Here is a 21306-nt window from a genome sequence, read left to right as displayed (position 1 = left end):
CCCGCCCCCATCTATTCTCTGCCTCCCAAATCCCAGCTGATCGGGAAGAAATGGGGATTTTGCAGTATCCTTCCCCTGCCACGCCCACCAAGCCACACCCACCAAGCTAAGCCACGCCCATCAAGCCACAGCCACAGAACCGGTAGTAAAAAAAATTTGAAACCCACCACTGGAGAGGACATATGAAAACATGAAGAATGGTTGCAGGAACTGGGTATGGCCAGTCTAGAGAAAAGAAGACTAGGGGTGCCATGATAGCAATATTCCAGTATTTGAGGGGCTGCCACAAAAAAAGAGGGGATCAAATTATTCTCCAAAGCACCAGAGGGCAGGACAGGAAGCAGTGGATGGAAACTAATCAAGGAGAGAAGCAACCCGGAATTAAGGAGAAACTGCCTAACAGTGAGGACAATTAACCAGTGGAACAGCTTCCCTTCAGAAGCTTTAGGGGCTCCATCACTGGAGGTTTTTAAGAAGAGAGTGGACAGCCACCTGTCTGAAATGTTATAGGTTCTCCTGCTTGAACACGGGGTTGGACTAGAAGTCCTCCAAGGTCCCAGCTCTATTCTGATTGATTCTGATTCAAGAGTGAGATTAAAGCTCAATATAAACACAGTAAGGAAGAGGAGGGGCGGGTAAAATAAAAGCAGATTTATGGGGGGAAAATAAGGGTACTATCCAGAAACCATCTAAGCTACCTTCCTGGAGATACATAAACAAGGCATAAAAGCAGTAACATTCCACAGTTGCTGATTTCCAGAGTAAAAATGCTGTGTGGATATATCGCCCCCGAAAATGGAGGTTTCATACAAGTAATCCTCAACTTCTGACCATCATTAAAACCAAAATATCCACTGCTAAGCAAGACAGTTGTTAAATGAGTAAGACAGTTGTTAAGTGAATGTGGCTTCCCCACTGACTTTTGTCGCAAGTCTCCAAAAGTGATCCCATGACCTGGGACACGACAACCGTCATAAATACGTGCCAGTTGCCAAGCTGCTGAATTTTGATCCCATGACCACGGGGATGCTGAAACGGTCTTAAGTGTGAAAAACGGTCATAAGTCAGGGTTTTTTTTCCAGTTCGAAAGGTCACTAAATGAAGTTAAGGACTACCTGGATAATTTTCACGCCTTACACCCGGATTCCCTTCGAAGATGTCTAATCTCCTTTAAAAGGAAGACTGAATCTTTGCCTCTTATTTCCTCTGATGATAGAAGCGCTCACTCTTCCCAGACAACAAAAGATTAATAAGAGGGAGGGAGGGAGGGAGGGAGGGAGGGAGGGAGGGAAGGAAGGAAGGAAGGAAGGAAGGAAGGAAGGAAGGAAGGAAGGAAGGAAGGAAGGAAGGAAGGAAGGAAGGAAGGAAGGAAGGAAGGAAGGAAGATGTGAGCAAGACTTGGGTAAGCTGCCCAGAGTTACCATGAGGTAAAACAGGCGGCCTATACATTTTATAAATAAATAAATAAGTAAATCAATCAATCAATCCTCCGAGGCTTATTTCACCCCCAATCAGGGTGGATTTGATTTAAATCGAGTTGATTTAAATCACAATTTAAATCATGATTTAAATCACTAGTAAAAAGGCTTGATTTAAATCAACTCGATTTAAATCATAATTTTTAAAGAGCAACTGTCATCTCTGCTCCTCCTTTGACCCGCTGTTGACTCACCGATAGTCCCAATGTTGCAGAATATACAGCCTCATGCTACATAACTAAGCTCCATTTCATGCTGAATAAACTAAATTATTTATGTATCTTAAATAGAAAACTATCTTACGATAGATTTTTACCCCAAAAGTTTTTTATTAAAATAAATTCGATAAAAATAAAAAAAAAATCCGATTTAAATCAAAAAAATCCAATTTAAATCAAAAAAATCTGATTTTTTTTGATTTTTTAAAAAAAATCATTGATTTTTATCCACCCTGCCCCCAATCATAAGAGGGAAAAATCAAAGGATGTGTTGCGACTTTGACAATCTGAGAAGAGGGGAAACCAACACAGTAACAACAAAAGGGAAAACTTTAAAAAGATGGGGGGAGTTTGCTGGAGGCCAAATCCCTCATGTTCACCCCCAAGGAGACATGGATTTCTACCTGGTTGAAGGCTGTAATTTCATTCCTTATTTAAGATTTTACAGCTTGGGTGTCTCTGGAGTGTCTCAGTCATCCAGGTCATGGTTGTCTCAAAGATGCTTTTTTTCAAGAGGCAACTGGACTTCCTGGTTTTTCTTTGAAGATTCCATTCCCCCACCATCCAGTCAGAGCTGGAGAAGCTTCCTGGATGAGAAGCGAAACATCTTCAAAGAAAAACCAGAGAGTCCAGTTGCCTCTTGAAAAAAGCATCTTTACAGCTTGAGGTTGCAGATTCCAACTGATATTATTTTCCTCCATCTAAAGAGAAAACCATTCATGACCAAACAGATGCTTCCGTTTGGTGAAAAATAACGACCCCTAAATACAGGTAGTCTTCAGCTCACAACAGTTCATTTAGTGACGCTTTAAAGTTACAACGGCACCGAAAAATGGGACTTATGACCGTTTTCCCCAGTTGCTCCCCATGCTCGTATGATTTGCATTCAGTTGCTTGGCAACTGGTTCATATTTATGAGGGTTGCAGTGTCCCACGGTCATGTGACACCCCCCCTTCCGCGACCTTCTGACAAGCAAAGTCAATGGGGAAGCCAGATTCACCTAACAACTATGTTACTGACATATCAACTGTAGTGAGCCACTTAACGGAGGAAAGGAAGGTCGTAAAATGGGGCAAAACTCACTCACTTAACCACAGAAATATTGGGCTCAATTGTGGTCGTAAGTCGAGGACTAACTGTACCAAAAGGGAACTGCAGTCATGGATCCTCTTATTTTTTACTCATTTGTTTTACAGATTGTCCTCGATTTACAACCATTTGTTTAAGTGATGGTTTGAAATCACGACACTGGAAAAAAACTGGCAACTTACGACCGTTTTTCACACTTAACAACCTTTGCAGCATCCCCTTGGTCACATGATCGAAACTCAGATGCTCGGCAACGGATAAGCATTTTAGTGTCCCTATAGATCATGCAATCATAGAATCATAGATTCTATGATTCAATCATGCTGATCATAGAATCAGCAAACAAAACCAATAGGGAATCCAGATTCTCTGAACTTAATTTCTAACTTAATAACTGCATTGGTTCACTGAACAACTGGGGCAAGAAAAGTCGTAAAATGGAGCAAAATTCACTTAACAACCGTTTTGCTTAGTTAACAGAAATTTTGGGCTCAACTGTGGTCGTAAGTTGAGGTCTAGCTACAGCACTGCAGGCTACTTCTGCTGACTGACTGCACATTGGCAGTTCAATTCCAACCAGCTCAAGGTTGACTCAGCCTTCCATCCTTCCGAGGTGGGTAAAATGAGGACCCAGATTGTTGGGGTCAATAGGCTGACTCTGTAAAACTGCTTAGAGAGGGCTGTAAAAGCACTGTAAAGCGGGTATAGAAGTCTAAGCGCTATTGCTATCTGCATTCATAATTTTATTTATTTATTTATTTATTGGTTTGATTTATATGCCGCCCTTCTCCGGAGACTCAGGGCGGCTTACAATGCGTTAAGCAATAGCCTCCATACTTTTGTATATACCTGCTTAGTAGGGCTTTTTTTGGGGCCCCCTAAGCGGTGTTCTTTTTTATACAAAGTCAGCTTATTGCCCCCACAATCCGGGTCCTCATTTTACCTACCTCGGAAGGATGGAAGGCTGAGTCAACCTCAGATTTTGTACTTTATCTGTATTTAACAATTGTTGGCTACCCTGGAAATAAGGATACTATAACTGGGTCCTCTCAGCAGATGCCGAATTAAAAGCTGTGTGATGTCCATACCATTTCCAACACTTTTACAAAGAAGTCCTAACCTTACCCACTACCGTGGCTTTATCTGCCTTGGGTCAGCTGAAGTGGGCTGTCAATCAAGAACAAAGCTACAAAGGAGGGCTGCAGCCCCCCCAGCTGTTGGGCTGCTGACCCTCACCAATCCTAGCAAAAGATCATCGGAGGCAAACAAGCGCTTTCATGCAATGCACTTCGTGGGGCACCAGGTATCTCAACCCATTTGCCGTTTACATACAGTGATAGAAAGGAGGGAGATTTTTATTTTATTTTTTTTAGCATAAATCGGATTGGTGGGTGGAGGAATACCTGCTGAGATAGTACATAGGGATGTATACTGGGATAGTCAGTCATCAAGGGGCGCGATGGCTCAGTGGTTAAAGACACTGAGTTTGTCAGCTGGACAGTCGACAGCCTGGGTTTGAGATCCGAGCTTGGCGCGACGGGTTTAGAACCCGTTACTTGTCTCAGTTCCTGCCCACCTAGTAGTTCGAAAGCATGCAAATGAGAGTAGATTAATAGGTACCACTTTGGTGGGAAGGTAACAGCCTTCCATACACCATTGGCATACAGGTAGTCCTCGACTTACAACAGTTCATTGAAAAAAGTGACTTAAGGCCATTTTTCACACTTATGACTGTTGCAGCATCCCCATAGTCATGTGCTCAAAATTCAGACATTTGGCGACTGACTGATATTTATGACGGTTGCAGGGTCCCGGGGTCATACCATCCCCTTTTGCAACTTTCTGACAAGCAAAAGTCAATAGGAAAGCCAGATTCACTTAACAACCAGGTTACTAACTTAACGACTGCAGGGATTCGCTTAACAAATGTGGCAAGAAAAGTCATAAAACTGGGCAAAACTCACTTAACGAATGTCTCACTTAGCAGCATAAATGCTGTAAAATGCTCCAACACTGGAAGTTTTTAAAGAAGAGATTGGATAACCGTTCGTCTGAAATGGTATAGGGCCGTAATGGCGAACCTATGGCAGGTGTGCCAATTTGGCACGCAGAGCCCTCTCTGTTGGGCACGTCTGCTGTCACCAGCGGCTCTTCAGGTTTCCGGCGTGCGCATGTGTGCCGGCGCGCTAGCCACCTGGTCTTCGGGTTTCCAGGACTCCGGCGCACACCTGTGTTCCAGTTTGGGTACTCTGTGCCAAAAAAGTTCGCCATCACTGGTATAGGGTTTCCTGCCTAAGCAAGGGGTTGGATTAGAAGACCTCCAAGGCAGTGGTGAAATCTAAAAACATTTCCTACCGGTTCTGTGGGCGTGGCTTGGGGGGGTCATATGACTGGGTGGGCGTGGCTATGTAGTCATGTGACTGGGGGGTCAAAAGACAGAAACTCACTTTAACAATGTCCTGCTGGAGCAGGGGGTTGGACTAGATGGCCTCCAGGTCCCTTCCAGCCCTGGATTGATTGCTGTGCTTTTTCAAGGTATCCTCTGAAGCTGCGTCTAGTGCCAGGTTTGTGATCCTTCCTTCCTCTCCTTTTTTCCTCCCTCCCTCCCTTTTTCTTTCTTTCTTTCATTCTCTCTTTTTCTTCCTTTTCTTTCTTTTGCAGCACCCCCCATCCCCCCATTTTTGGCCTCAGGGAAGCCTCCTGGGAGCAAAAACGGACTTCCCCCAATAGGTAGTAAAAATGCTTTAAAAAGTAAAAAAAAAAGTTTCGAGGATTGCGTGGCACAGCTGATTATTGGAACTTTTTTTTTTTGACTTTTTAAAGCATTTTTTTACTACCTACTGCCTGAAGTTTTAAAAAAGTTCAGACAATCAACTGTCAGAACTTTTTTAAAAAACTTTTTAAAGCATTTTTATTACCAGTTTGGCGAACCAGTCACACTTGTTAGTACCAGTTCAGGCGAACCGGCCTGAACCGGTAGCATTTCACCCCTGCTCCAAGGTCCCTTCCAACTCTGTTATTCTATTCTAAAATTTTGGCCTCAATTGCGGTCGTAAATTGAGGACTACGTGTATAGCCATGCTGGCCACATGACTACAGAAATTTTCTTCAGACAATGCTGGCTCTCTCCGCCAAGAAACGGAGATGAGCAGCGCGCCCCACGGTCGCACACCACCGACATGGAAACTTAATGGAAATGACCGCTTGCTTTCGTAACCACCTTTGTGAACAACCAATGAAAGCAATGATGATACGAAGCAAAAGTTACAGGAGAAGCTGCCTAGCAAAGGTTAAAATAAAAATGCATTTTCATAAATTACCAGGTTTTTTAAAACAGTAATTTATTATTTATTTGTTAAATGCATTTGCTGCCTATTTCACTGTGCATGTTAATGTCCTGATATTTGAGAGAGAGACAATGGGTAACCTTGAGGATTGTGTTTATTTCAGATATTAGATTCCAGGTTGATGCTTCCGGAAATCTGTGCTCTCCACTACTTCCTATTTTTTTTTTTGAAGGAAACTTTGCACTGCATTAAACTTAAATTATGGTTAGCTGTTATATTTGCTTTGAAACTGCAGTTATCGTTAGCCTTACCTTTGGCACACTGGTAACACAAATCCATGAAAAATATAAAATATTGAGTTTTGAGAAATATAAAATATTGAGTTTTGAGAAATATTAAATATTGAGAAAAATATTAAATATTGGGAAAAGACAGTGATGGGAGGAAAGGGAGCCTCTGAGTCTGAAGTGGGCACCTCGCATAACATGATTAGGAACTGGGAAATATTTTATCTGGAGGCCTCTGTCAGATAGAACTCGAGATTTCACAACTCTTCGTGTTCACGTTTGTTCAGATATTTTTTTTTTAAACGACAAATAAAAATTATTAGGATGACATAATTGAGACAAGCAGAAACAATACATTTTTCCTGAAGGGCTCACATATATTTACGTTTATTAACCTGTCATTCAGAAGAAATAAGTCTGTCAATTTTATGATTTCAATCCAAATATTTAAAATGGATGTACGATAATTCTAACCAATATGAGGGTAATGCTACTTTTCAGAAACATTTTCAAAACAACACCCCAACTATTTCACGTTAGCATTGACAGAAATAAGCCTGGTACCAATTTCCAAAGGAGGTAGTGGACCAATAATCAGTAACTGGGTTCAAACAAGCTTGAGATAAACACATGTCCATCACCTGGCCAAAATTTAAAATAAAATAAATATAAAATATAAAAGCAGTAAATAAAACTAAAAAAATTAAGTGGGAAAAAAACCCCTCAAAGGACAGACTTGATGGAACACTAGGTCTTTTTCTGCCATCAGTGGTCTATGTTTTTAATAATGCTGAATGTCAAAATTATGGAGCCATAATAAATAGACAAGTTTTGACCTTAAGTAGCTGGGGACCATGGGACTTTGACCCATCACCTCAAAAAGATCTTTTGCTGTGAACTATACTCAGCACGCAAAAGCAGAAAAGTGTCAGGAGAGGACAATAAGCCAGTAGCTAAATCTGAGACCTGAACTAAACCATGTGATTTTCCCCCCTTTAAATTTAGTACAGTAGCTTACGCCATCTTTAATAAACTGTGATTTATGGCTTACCATATCGTATTACTTCAACAAAGCTTGCTTTAAGTAACCAAGCATATTTAAAATAAACCATAGTTTAACTTCTTTGGGGACCACAGAAATCTGTTCATCCCAGCTACTGTAATTTAAGTAAAGGTAAAGGTCCCCCTCGCACATATGTGCTAGTCGTTCCCGACACTAGGGGGCGGTGCTCATCTCTGTTTCAAAGCCGAAGAGTCAGTGCTGTACGAAGACGTCTCCATGGTCATGTGGCCGGCATGACTAAATGCCAAAGGTGCACAGAACACTGTTACCTTCCCACCAAAGATGGTCCCTATTTTTCTACTTGCATTTTTTACGTGCTTTCGAACTGCTAGGTTGGCAGAAGCTGAGACAAGTAACAAGAGCTCACCCCTAGCGGCACTAGGGATTCGAACCGCTGAACTGTCGATTGACAAGCTCAGCGTCTTAGCCAATGAGCCACCGTGTCCCTTGCATGAAATGGCTTAGTGTGATGTATGAACCCAACCACTGTCTTAGTACATAAACTGTATGATAGTTTCCTGAGGAGGACAGTTGGATTTGTTCATACATTGCGCTAAGCCATAGCTTACAAATTATGTCAAGTTTCATGCAATAGCACTTATACCGCTTCACAATGCTTTACAGCCCTCTCTAAGTAGTTTACAGAGTCAGCCTATTGCCCTCAACAATCTGGGTCCTCATTTTACCCACCTTGGAAGGATGGAAGGCTGAGTCAACCTTGAGCCTGGTGAGATTCGATCTGCCAAATTGCTGGCAGCCGGCAGTCAGCAGAAGAAGCCTGCAATACTGCATTCTAACTGTTGCGCCACCGCGGCAATGATACAAAGCCAAAATTACTCTGAATTGCAGCTTTGTGTGACGTGTGATTAGTCACTGTAACTCACTAGCAAATCAAAGTTAAAGCAATTAATAGTTAAGTATGGGAGCCAAGGCAATAGGAAAAACACTTCTCAATAGGATAAGACCTGGGTTCCAATTCTTTTTTGGGATCGCATTTCTTACTGGGCTACTGACACTTCCAATTAATCATCATAAACCGGACTTGCTTCCTAGAAAAGTCCTACCTCTGACAGGACCGGGCAAGTGGTAATGGAATAAACCATGCAGGATGCTCTCTTCCAGTTACTTAAGTCCCCTCTGGCTGGATTCACACAAAACAATAATGACAGAGACAATACATTGTCTACAAACCCAACTCAATGAAATAAATCTTCCTGGGTTACTACAAACCAAGTAGGATATGTAACCTGAATAGCATCTCCATGTTGTTCTTGACTTGTGGCTTACAGTGCAACCTTATACTTACTCAGAAGTAAGCCGCCACTGAATTCAATTTCATTGTAAAAGCGGAGTAATGTAAAAACTATTTGGTAGTGACAGACAACAGGAAGAAAACTCTGGATGGGACTCCATTTTATCATATGGGGAAGGGGGATGGTTTCCAGGTCTTCATTCATGATCTTGATCTTCTGAGGCTGCTCAAGGGAAAGATACAAAACAACTCCCACAAAAAAAGCACACAGAGGAATTTGCAGGAGGAGATAAAGGGGAAGAAGAGTAAATTTAAGAGTTGGGTAAATTGGCACTGCGATACTGAAGGAATACTGCGGTGACAGCAAATAGTATTACTAGTAACTGCAATACTATTTGGGTATATCCAATATGAACCCAAAATCTTTGACACCTCATCATTTGCAATTTGACATTTTCTGCATTTAGCCAGAGCTAAAGCATATAAGGAGAGTCTGAGCATATAAGGTATCAGATTCACTAACAATTGGTGAAAATTGGTGAAAATAAGCAAAAGTTCTGAAAGTAGGGGGGGAAATGACTGTAAAGAAAATATACACTCCTTTAGAAATAAGATTTCAAGTTATTTGGAGCCAAACTTGCCAGCTACTTGTTTGTTTCTAATTCATCACCTGGGCAGGTTCCTCCTTCTGCACCCCATTAATTATTGTATTTTTTTATGTTCATAAAATCTTAGAGACAAACACATGAAGGGACAGATAAAAAGAATTACTTGCTGATAGCAAATGGTAGTTTCATGTACTAATCTGCATCTGAATCAAATTTTAGATTGCTAATGCAATTAGCTGAAATCAAGATATAGTTTATTGGTGTCTTCAACTTCTCTGCGCCCCCCCCCCCAGCACTTTGCTTCAAATATGGTTGGTTATAACCATGGCTGTTATGACTTCAAATACAGTTAGTTGTAATCATGGCTCTTATTGTACTGAAACCTGAAGTCATTACCCATAACTGAGATTAATGGAAGTGACACTTCCACTTTTTCTTAGCTGACCTTTGGTAAGCCATGATTTAAACAGTAACATCCTTACTCTTGACTGTCAGGCTACAGGTAGTCCCCTACGTATGACCACAATTGAGCCCAAAATTTATGTTGCTAAGTGAGACATTTGTTAAGTGAGTTTTGCCCCCATGTTACGATCTTTCTTGCCACAGTTGTTAAGTGAATCATTGCCGTTGTTAAGTTAGTAACACGGTTGTGAAGTAAATCTGGTTTCACCACTGACTTTGCTTGTCAGAAGGTCTCAAAAGATGATCACATGACCCGGGGACACTGCAACCATCCTAAATATGAGTCAGTTGCCAAGCATCTGAATTTTGATCACATGACCATGAGGCGGCTGCAGTGGCCATAAGTATGAAAAAATGGTCATAAGTCACTTTTTTCAGTGCTAACTTTGAACGGTCACTAAATGAACAGTTGTATGTCGAGGACTACTTGTGTCTTTTGTATAGCAGCATTTTAACAAAATCCAGTTCACTGGCACCAACAGGAATGCTACAGAGGTTTTGTGGAAAACAAATATGACCTTTAAATCACCTTTACATTCTAAGTTTATTTTTTGCAATGATTTTTAGAGGGTGAGAGTTGGAAAGATTATGTCAAGAGCTGTTTCATATGTTAGTTTAGAATCCAATCCACAAATAATATATTGGGAAAAATCTACCAATAAACCATATCTGATTTCTTCTACTCCTGTAATTGTTTCAGAACATGACTAAAGCAAGAAAATGGTATTAAACCAAGGTCTCTGAGTGCTTGGGAAGACTTATAAAGCTGGCAGCCTCCTCGGAACATAATCCTAAATTCTTACCTGTTATCTCAAGAGCAAAACAAAGTAACTACAATACAATAAACACTACACATTCTTAATTTGTAAAAGAATGGCAAATTTATGCTTTATTCAAGGCAAAACAAAAACCAAAACCAACTTGTCAAGATACTAAAGAGATTCCCTACTGTTTAAAACCAGTTAAATGTACACATTTTTAAGGTTTAGGAAGGTATCAAATTCACATCCATATCAATATGATACATGGAAAACTATTAACACCAAACTTATTTTAGAAACCATTCACATTTGTTTTACATATTATTTCCTGCATAGCCTTTTGAACAGATACCCTGAACAATGTAGCTTTTAAAAAGCTGCTTTATTTCTCCTAAGATAAATTATGTGGAGGAGAGGGTAGGAAACCAGTTTACATATTTTTAATTTTTTTTTAAAAAAAATCCCTTTTCTTTAAAAAACATTCACAGATAAAATTAACAAGATGGATCAACGAGCAATAGCTGAAGATATCTATAAAGTACAGGCATCCAAGGTATTGCTTTAAATATCACGATCTTGATAGATCTTTTTGAGTTTTTGAATGCTTATCATTTCACTGCATGCCTTTTCACAAACTACATTCAAAGGGCTTTTTCCCTTTCACAGACTGCTTTCCATGTGGTAGGAGCAGCCTCGAGAAAAACACACAGCATCCTCATACTCAAACAAACAATTTGTTAATTCCCCATCAATTTTTACAATTGAAAATTTAGGTTGCAATCCTAAACCAAGAAAAAGCTGCAGTGACCTGTGTGGGATTTACTTCTGAGTAAACATATTCAAGATCTCATTAACTGTGGAGTGAGGAATCAGTCGGGCATAAATTTAACCAGATTGGGCTACACACATTTTTAATTTTTAGTGAAAACCCAAATAGGAACCATCAGAACTTTTGACTTCTTTGGGACCAAATCTAACTTGTAAGGGATGTTTACTCAATAGCCTATCCCAGGCATGAAGAAAATTTTAAACTGAAAAGAATTACAATAACTGAACACTGAATGGGTATTCCCAACCAACACCGCTAGGAAGAATGTTTAGTGAACAAGAGCTTAGAAAAATGTTCCTAAAAATAAAAAATAAAGACATGGAAAAAAGAGCAGCAATCCAGAAAGCCATGCAGCAAAACCCACTTACTCAAGATCTTATTATGTGTCCATACACACCATTTCCACATTTACTTGTAATGTTCAGGAAAACGTGGATTTTTCTTTTTAGGGTCAAGGAGATGGGATAAGAAAGAAAGAATATACTGAAAACAACGAATTTTTGGAAAACGAAACAAAATCTTACCATATACTTTCAGAGGTACATCTTCTGGAAGCAGGGATGCCTCAGGGCACAGAAGAGTTTTCATCCCTTAAATCAGGGGTGTCCAAACTTAGCAGCTTGTAGGCTTCAACTTCTAGAATTCCCCAGTCAGTCAGCCATGCTGGCTGGGGAATTCTGGGAGTTGAAGTCCACAAGTCTTAAAGCTGCCAAGTTTGGAGACCCCTGCCTTAAATGTATAGATAGAAGTGTCCCTCAAAACTTAGCCTAAGTGGGTTTTAAGAGTCCAAGTTTTTGCCATTATCTGAACCAACAAGGAACCCAATGCAGGTATCAGGAAAACAAGGGTGTCAATCATAAACCAGACAATAGGAGGAGGAGGAGAATATTTGTTAATGCTTGAATCTTTAAAACTGTCATTTGGCATCAAGGTTAGAAAAGCAAGGAAAGAACTTATATGCAGCACAAGAGATGCTGACTAAAAGAAGAGCAATCAAAATGATCGTGCTATGAATTCTTTCATGAGTGCCTGATAGCATTTTATGGGCTGCAAATGACAACATCTTTCAATTTGTAATTTACAAATGGCCAAATTTCAAGACTTAATCCCACTATTATTTCACAATATAGTCCAGAATTGATAGCATAACATTACAATTTGATTGTATGAAACACACCCACACCGACAATTACTGTTTTGGCAGGTGGTATAAATTCTTATGCATGCTTCTAAATGTTCACTTAATCTCGTTCAATGTTCCCAAATTAATTTAACCCTTGGAGAGATAGATCTATTATTTTTCTCTCTCAAATTCCTCTGGCCGTTAGGATTAGTACGTTTTTACAAAACGAAAGATTCCTCTAAATATAAATACTGTGAATGCAAAAACTTGCATGAAAGCGAATGAGAAGATGAATGGTTTATCGAAAACTTTCCAATTCACAAATCAGCCAATTTCTGCCCTAAGTGATGGAGGAAATAAACATGGCAAGCAGTATTAGAATTCTGTTTAAGATGCACAATATAGATGCTAGCATTTGTTTTAAGAAAATATTTACAGGACATACTGATTTGGTATATGAGTCTTTCAATTTCAAATCTTTTTATATATATCTATATATATATACAAATAAACAATTCTGGCATGCAAAAGGAGCAGTTAAGGAATACACTGATTGATCCTACAAGTAAGATCCACAAAATAAGCCCGCTAACTGGTAAGCTCTGTTGATGGAAAGCCAGGAAGAGCATCTCAATGGCAAAACCAAATGACATCTCTTTTCTCAAGAAGGTGACAAGAAAAATAAACGTTGTTTAAAAAGCCTAAAAGGAGGAACCAAAATGTGTTATTTGTTTTTACAACGGTCAGATTTTCCAGTCAAGATCTGGGTTAACCATAGCCGCTTGAGGATCTTGTTAAGTTTGTGATGGGTTCAAGCTGGATTCCATGATATTCCCGTTTTCAGGGAAGAGAGCTGGAAAATTGTTATTCAAAGTCTCTGGAACCTCTAAAGCCATATCGGTATTTTGACAGCCGGCGTAAGAGTTAAAGGGCTGCTGCTGCGGAAGGACTTGGCTATCCGGCGGCACCTGCATAAAAATCCCTGCCTGAGGAGTTGAGGAGATTCTTTGGCCATCTAAGGGGACTTTAGGTTCCCTGGACTCCAGTTGCTGCTTGCTTTCTTCATCGGTGTCCAGGCGAGTGAGTTTTTCTATCCACATGCGAAACTTCTCCTCTGTCTGCCTCTGCATCTCGGCAAAGCAGTTCATGGCCTCTTCTAGGACACTGCCTATGCAGTTCCTATCCCACACGGTGCCCCTGTCAAGCAATCCTGGAATTTCCCTGGTCGCTCCTCCAGATCCCCCAGCACGACTGAAGCCAGCTTGAAAGACATTGAGGCCATGGCATCAGATATCATTAAAGGAAGATAATCACATCCACACATTTAAGGCATGCGAGTATGGGACGAACGAGCTACACGCTTGCTCTAACTGACCGAGAGACACCGTCCCGGAGGAGCACCGTGTCTGCGTTCATAAACCACCCGCAAATTAAGGAGAACCTTTTTGACTTTTTGAAATTATTTTCAGAAAGTAAAATTAACACAATTCCCATATGCAGTTTAAGCCGTTGCAGAAAGCAAAAAAAATAAAATTAAAATTAAAAAACAACCTCAAATCTAGGCTGTACGCATGTTATTCTTAACATAAAGTAGCCCTCCCAAAGCAGATCAGAGCAGTTCAGCATTTCACTTCCATTAATCCATTGGTGAATATCTTTGGGAGTTAGTAAGATTTGAAGGTGACAAGCCATTCCGGGCTGTACCTCAACATATTACCCATAAACATGACAGTTCTGTTCGTCTTATGGTTACTGTCATTCTCTAGGCCTCTAAAATTTAAAAGAGGCTTAGCTATCCATCGGGGGAAGCAGTACACAACTAATTATGTCAAACCAACTTTAATTACGCTGCTTTAAAAAGAAAATAAGACAATCAGACCAAAAACCCATCCAGTCCTGCATTCTGTTCCCAACAATGCTCTCAGATATCCCTTCACAACTTATGATGAAGACATGAAATTATCCTTTCAATTATGTTTCCCAGCAAGTATGTCATCATGACTAGTAGCCTTTGATATCGTCTGTTAAATTGTTTAATTACCTTTTAAAAACTTCTAATTTGGTAGCCATCACCACTCTGCTGGGAAAACAAATTTAAATCCCAAACCTTGGAGACCTACTCTGTGGACTTTATTGCAAAAAAGAAACTGCTCCTATGGGCAGTTACTATTCTGTCACACAAATTAACAATTACGCAATTCTAGATATTCCCAAAGAAACACTTTGGAAAAGTCCAGACTTAAGGCACAATTAGAATATGCACACTGAAATCAAGATTTTAAATAAAACTAAGTCTGATGCAACTTTCTAATATCATACTCATAGAAATGTAAACAAATTTAATTTTCAATTTGTATTCTGGTAATATTTAGAGCATTGCCAAAATTTGTGGTATTTTGTCAGGGAATAAAATGACTAAGGACAGAGTAGATAAACATGGGTATAGAAAAAAATTAGGAGGAACACAGACAGTGAACAATGAAGAAAAAATGGAAATACACTAATTATTTCCAGTGATTATAAATTATTTTCCAGGATTCTTTTGGTGTGGGTTTCATATGCATACCATCTGCATATTTTATCTGAGATGGTAACAGCTAACATTTTTGTTTTAGAGACATTAAAAATCTAATCTTCCCTATTATAAAATAAAACCATGATAGTGAAGGCAGAGGAATGTGTTTTTCCACATAAATCTACAGTTGAGTTTGCTACAGCCTTCTGCAGATGTTAAAGCAAATATATAGTACACTGGTCTATTAAACTGATGCCTATGGGAATGTACCAGAAAATCACAGAGACTGAAGAATGGGATTCTTTAGATTGACTTTTTGGTGTTTTTTTTTTCTCCAAATAGCAATATATCATTTAATATAAAGGGAACTTTATCAAATAAATGGGCAAGATATAGGCATACAGATTTAGCATCCAGGTAATCAGCAAATAACTGTATTTGGCTGACTTGTCTGACTCAGAAGCTAAACAGGGCCTACTCCGGACTTGGATGGAAGGCAACCTGAAAATATAGGGTAGTAGGCTAAAGTAGGAGTCAAAAAAGCATAATGGAAGGCAAGAATAAATTAATGCAGTGTACAGTTGTAAAGATATGCCTATGTAGGACTAAAGTCATACCAAATACAGCATTTAGTCAACTTTGGTCTTGTCAAACAAAAGCCAAAGACTTCACTAATAACAATGAAAAATTAATAATAGGAGACTACGGAGAAATCCCAGGATGTAGAATAGATTGGAAAATAAAAAATAACTTGGTAAAAGGCAATGACAAATCATTTTTCTACTGTTACCAATAAAAAATTTCATGAAAGCAGCTAGGAAATCAGACAAGAGTTGAGATGTTAAAGAAAATGTTATTTTTGCACAAATTCAGACTAATGTCCCTTAACCTAGATTGGAGAGAGCCAATCTAGAACTAAGGAGAAATTTCCTGACAGTTAGAACAATTAATCAGTGGAACAGCTCGCCTTCAGAAGTTGTGGGTGCTCCATCAGTGGAGTTTTTAATAAGTCATTGGACAATCATTTTTTGAAATGGAATGGGGTCCCCAACCCCTGGTCCGTGCATGCCAGAAACCGGGCCAGCCACGCAAAGTCCCATTCACGGCATGCACACAGCACACGAAACCATGCCCCCTCCGATCCACGGAAAAACCTCTCTCCAGAGAACCAGTTCTTGATGCCCAAAAAACTGGGAGCCACTGGTATAGGCTTTCTTGCCTGAGCAGGGGGTTGGACTAGAAGACCTCCAAGGTTTTTTGTATTTTGTAATCTATAGCCCCCCACGGGTTTTTATATAACTCCCCAAAGACAAACTAGCAAACTATTATTTACCGTTAATGAAACTATAGTCCAACCATATCTGGAAAACTGCTCATGAACCAGGATGCATGGGGAACTAAGAATAACCAGGAGCATCTGGTAAACTTTTCAGATGGCTCCTGAAACCATGATACATATTTCAGAGAAAATTATGAACAATCCAGATCATCCCCATCTGGATCAATCCCCATCTGGATGGGGAGGAACAGGCTCAAGCTCAACCCTTCCAAGACTGAGTGGCTGTGGTTCCCGGCATCCCGATATAGTCAGCTGACTCCATCGCTGACTATTGGGGACGAGTCTTTGGCCCCCTCGGAGAGGGCGCGCAATCTGGGAGTCCTCCTGGATAGGCAGCTGTCCTTGGAGGAACATCTGACGGCTGTAGCCAGGGGGATCTTTTGTCAGGTTCGCCTGATTCGCCAGTTGCGACCCTTTCTTGATCGGGATTCCCTGTGCAGTCACTCATGCCCTCGTCACCTCTCGCCTGGACTACTGCAACGCTCTCTACATGGGGCTCCCCTTGAAGAGCACCTGGAGGCTCCAACTGGTCCAGAATGCGGCCGCGCGGGTAATTACGGGAGCTGCATGGCGCTCCCACATAACACTGCTCCTGCGCGAGCTGCACTGGCTCCCAGGGGTCTTCCGGTTGCACTTCAAGGTGTTGGTTACCACCTTTAAAGCGCTCCATGGCATAGGACCTAGTTATCTTCAAGACCGCCTGCTGCTACCGACAACCTCCCATCGACCCGTGCACTCCCACAGAGAGGGCCTCCTCGGGGTGTCATCAGCCAAACAATGTAGGCTGGTGACCCCCAGGGGGAGGGCCTTCTCTGTGGGGGCACCTACCCTATGGAACCAGCTGCCCCCTGAAATAAGGAGAATCTAAGACCTCGGTGCCTTCCGCTGTGCCCTTAAAACTTTATTTTTTCATCAAGCCGGGCTGGCTTAACATATTTTTTAATTTTTTAATTTTTAATTGGTTTGTCATTTTAAACTGGGGCCAAATTAATATATATTCTTTTAATTGTTCTTAATGTTTGTATTGTATGTTTTTATATGGCTGTACACCGCCCTGAGTCCTTTGGGAGAAGGTGCGGTATATAAATTTGAAATAAAATAAAAATAAAATCATATTCTGTTCTGAATTCAAAAGCACAGCCTTACTGCTGTATTCAGGCAATAGAAACTACAAAAACATCAACACTGAATTTCTCTGCAAAGACACAGCTGAGGAAATTCTACATTTATCCCAACCGCAAAACTACAAGACTTCAGTCTACAAAAGGAACACTTCTTAAAAAGATAATGTAACACTTTTGTATGACTTAGGTCATCAAGAAAAAATTTGTAGAAAACAAAACAATCTCTTTGCCCCCACTGAAAAAGCAATGTTTTAGCACCTGCCTCCGACCTCCCTTTCCTGTTGAGAGCCATCAAAGGACAGCGAAGACATGACTGATGTCCATCAGTCAGCAAGTTCCAACTACATCTCAGGTATAAGCCTCTACCTCCTCTCCTTTCTTCATTCAAGATAAAAGAAATATGCAGAATTTCCTTATTTCATTGTCTGCCACGGCGCTAATCCCTCAGTTCTGCTAGCATGTACAAAAAAAAAAAAAAAATGCTCCCTGCTTCCTCTTATCTTCTCATCTTAAAGTCGGAGACAGAAGCCTGAAGTCCATCTTCTGGTCAGCTTGCTATTACAGGTAGTCCTCAACTTACAACCACAATTAAGTCCAAAATTTCTATTGCTAAGTGAGACAGTTAAGGGAGTTTTGCCCCATCTTACAACCTTTTTGCCACGGTTAAGTGAATCACTGCAGTTATTAAGTCAGTAACCTGGTTGTTAAGTGAATCTGGCTTCCCCATTGACTTCGCTTGTCAGAAGATCACAAAAAGGGATCATATGACCCCGGGACACTGCAACCGTCATAAAGTCAGTTGCCAAGCTTCTGAATTTTGATTGCATGACCATGGGGATGCTACAACAGTCATAAGTGGGAAAAATGGTCATAAGTCCCCTTTTTCAGTGCTGTTGTAATTTTGAGCGGGTGCTACTGTAAATAAATGTTGTAAGTCAAGGACTACCTGTATTCCAATTGACAGCAAAGATGGTGGAAGGTTTCTCCCTGTCACTTGGACCTAGAAAGGTAAACATTATGCAACTTGTCAATACTGTTACCATCTTCCCTGCACTACAGATCAAGTCCAGGTCTATCAACCCTCCTGAGCTATGACACAAATTGAGATGATGCCAAAATGATTATGTGAGTGCAATGAAGTCATCACCCAAATGCCACGATCGGTACTGGCATCAGATGACAAACACTGTGGCATTTATACAATGGTAAAAGAAGCATATGTTGTCATTATGCACACACACCTAGCATCCTCTTGGCAGATGTCCATGTTTCTGAGCAAGGCTGTGGTACTTCCAAACGACAGCATTGAATTCTGGCCATTTCTGGTTGCTAAACGCTTCTATCATTTAAAATGTAATTTTATTTAAAACTGAATTGTTGTAGACTCATTTCTCTATTTGTACCAATGGCAGTATAAGCTATCAATCCTAATTCCTACCAACTGATAAACACTGCACAATGAAAGCAATTCATACTAATTCTTATTAACACTGTTGTGCATGTTTTAACTGTCAAAACTCAAACTTATTTATCCTTAAAAATATGTGTTATTATATATACATACCTCAACAGAAGATAAAATATTAGCATCATAAATGTTTTATATATTTTTTCAAATGTAGTCTAATCAGGATTACTTTAGGAGGGGATTTTTTTCCTATTTATAGGCAAAAATGTAAACGAATAGGTATAGATTATGTACTTTTGCACTTTATTTTTCCAATTTCATTTCCCTCACTGGCAGCAGCCTGCTCAATCAAGTGAAGTGAAATCTCTTCATATGCTAAAAATATAGTATGTAAAATATAGAATTAAGATGCAGCGACATGTTTCTTCCAATTGCCTGCTCACTAATATTTGTTTAGCTTTACAATCTATTTTAACCTAACCCTATTTGTTGTATAGCAAAAAAATTCCCCATAATAGATTTACACTTCTAAGAACATCATAGCTACACCTGTAATTTTCATGCATAAGAATTTTTTTTTTAAATGCCAAGGGGACTATTTCTGGATCTGCCAATGAGGAAAATCTACACTAAGTAGGTTTGCTAAGGTTCAATCAACTAAGATAAATAGTACAGAATTATATGTAGTTTTATATATCAGAATATTACTCTGAAGAGGTTTGGATGTCTGGTTCATACACTTATTAAAAATGAACAAATGAATACAGATTTTGTCTTATAAACAGGTTCGAATAGAATCCCTTATTCAGTGGCAAAAAATTTATCTGTTCCTATTCATAATTTTCTGATGCACATAATTTATTTTCCCATAGCCAACATTTGCACATAGCCAAAAAAGAAAATTAGCTAGCCTGACCTGCAATTTGAATGAAGGCTGCACTGAATTATGTTCAAACAAAATCAGTCCAGCAAAAGTCATATTGAATTTTATTTAGCTGGCTGTACACCGCCCTGAGCCCCTCGGGAGAAGGTGCGGTATATAAATTCGAAATAAAATAAAATAAAATAAAATAGTGATGGGGATGTAACATCTGAGACTGTACCCCACTGGTTGCATTACCAACAGTTTATGTGGAGAAGCACATAATTTACAATCTGAAATAGTAAAGCCCAGCAAGAGATACACTATGTGTAGCTTTTGCTAGTCTGATCTAATCAAGACAACAGTAAATACTTGTGTATAGTCTGTCATCAAATAAATAACCATTTCAAAAGAAACCTGCAGGATTAAGTATTGTTTTAAAATAAATGTGATGTCCAAAGCATCCACTTCACACAGCTGTGACAACTTTCATTAATTTCAAATGCTTTGGAGAGCCTTCATGAGATTCAAATTAAAATAGAGATTGGAGGGCTACAGTGTCTGCAATACGCAACCTGAGCACAAATGCAAACCTCCATGTATTGTGCAAAGGCAGAATCCATCACACGTGCTAGAAAGAACACTGAAGGGCCGTGTTCTGAGCTCAGCATTGTAGCCTTCCAAGCCATCCTGCACAGCATAGAAGCAGATTTACTTAGAACACCAACTGCAATTACAAAACTCACTTCCTTTTGTGTAAAAGAGATGTGTGTTCACCCATAAAAGATTAGCAAACCAAAGGATTTTTAAACAGTATTTTATTTTAAGGTTGCTATAAATGCAATTATGTTTGAATACCATATGCCGAGTAGTTTGATACATATTCCTGATCATGCTATTTCAGCTAGAGGAATAATGTAGGCCTTAACAGTCTTTTTTTTAAATAACACACCTTCTGTTATTTTATGAGAGCAGCCAAAATATTTTTCTTCTCAATTTAGATGCAGCGGGGCGGTGGGGCTGGGGGAAATAGTATTGATAATTGTGCAATCCGCACAGTGGAGCATGTTAGCTCTCTTCTGAAACTGTGGGATAGCATGGGGGAGACACCCATTTGCAACCTGTGTGCAAAGTGTTCCTTACAAGGGTTCTGAAATAACCGAGTTGCCTGTTATTGGAAAACTTTGCAGCAAAGCTGAACCAGCTTATCATGCATTGAAACGGAGCTAGAAAGTGCAACATTAACAAGGGAGGAGGGCTTGTCGTAGAAGCAGTAAGATGCCTCCTGAAATTTCAGATGCAGAGAGAGGAGCAGCTGCAGCACTTTAAAACAACAGCCCATTCAGAATGAAATAGCAGCAAAGTAGACTGTTTTTAAAGATTACAATCTAAGGTGCACTAATGCCAACTGGCAGGAGAAAGGGGGGAGGGGGGAATAATGGACAACTCAACAGTATCACGATTTGTCTGGATTATTATTATTTAAGGTGAACTATCGTGCAAATAAGAGCACTGAGAAACCCTCTTTACCCGCCTTGAAAACATGTCACGTTTTAAAATACATTGCAGCCCTCGTATTTATACAGAGCTCTGGTTCTCC

General features: G+C 39.9%; 1 protein-coding gene across 12 annotated transcripts in view; it reads right to left on the bottom strand.

Moving 5' to 3' along the window:
* Window positions 1-21306, bottom strand: part of ARK2N (arkadia (RNF111) N-terminal like PKA signaling regulator 2N) — a 66907-nt gene that overhangs the window by 16325 nt on the left and 29276 nt on the right. For 3 of the 12 annotated variants that reach the window (XM_034403890.3, XM_034403893.3, XM_034403894.3), the window contains exon 4: window positions 18383-18436. The exons of 7 other annotated variants lie outside the window; for them this stretch is intronic. In XM_034403890.3, coding sequence (XP_034259781.1) covers window positions 18383-18436 — 54 coding nt within the window. Of the gene's footprint in view, window positions 1-10603; window positions 13720-18382; window positions 18437-21306 lie in introns of those variants that run through there. 2 more of the 12 variants (XM_034403895.3, XM_034403897.3) reach the window with 2 other exon arrangements.

This window comes from Pantherophis guttatus, chromosome 2 (genome assembly GCF_059756535.1).
Source record: "Pantherophis guttatus breed Tessera chromosome 2, ASM5975653v1, whole genome shotgun sequence".
Taxonomy (NCBI): Eukaryota; Metazoa; Chordata; class Lepidosauria; order Squamata; family Colubridae; genus Pantherophis; species Pantherophis guttatus.
Note: the sequence above shows the minus strand (reverse complement) of the source record. Positions and strands in the feature narration are given on the sequence as shown.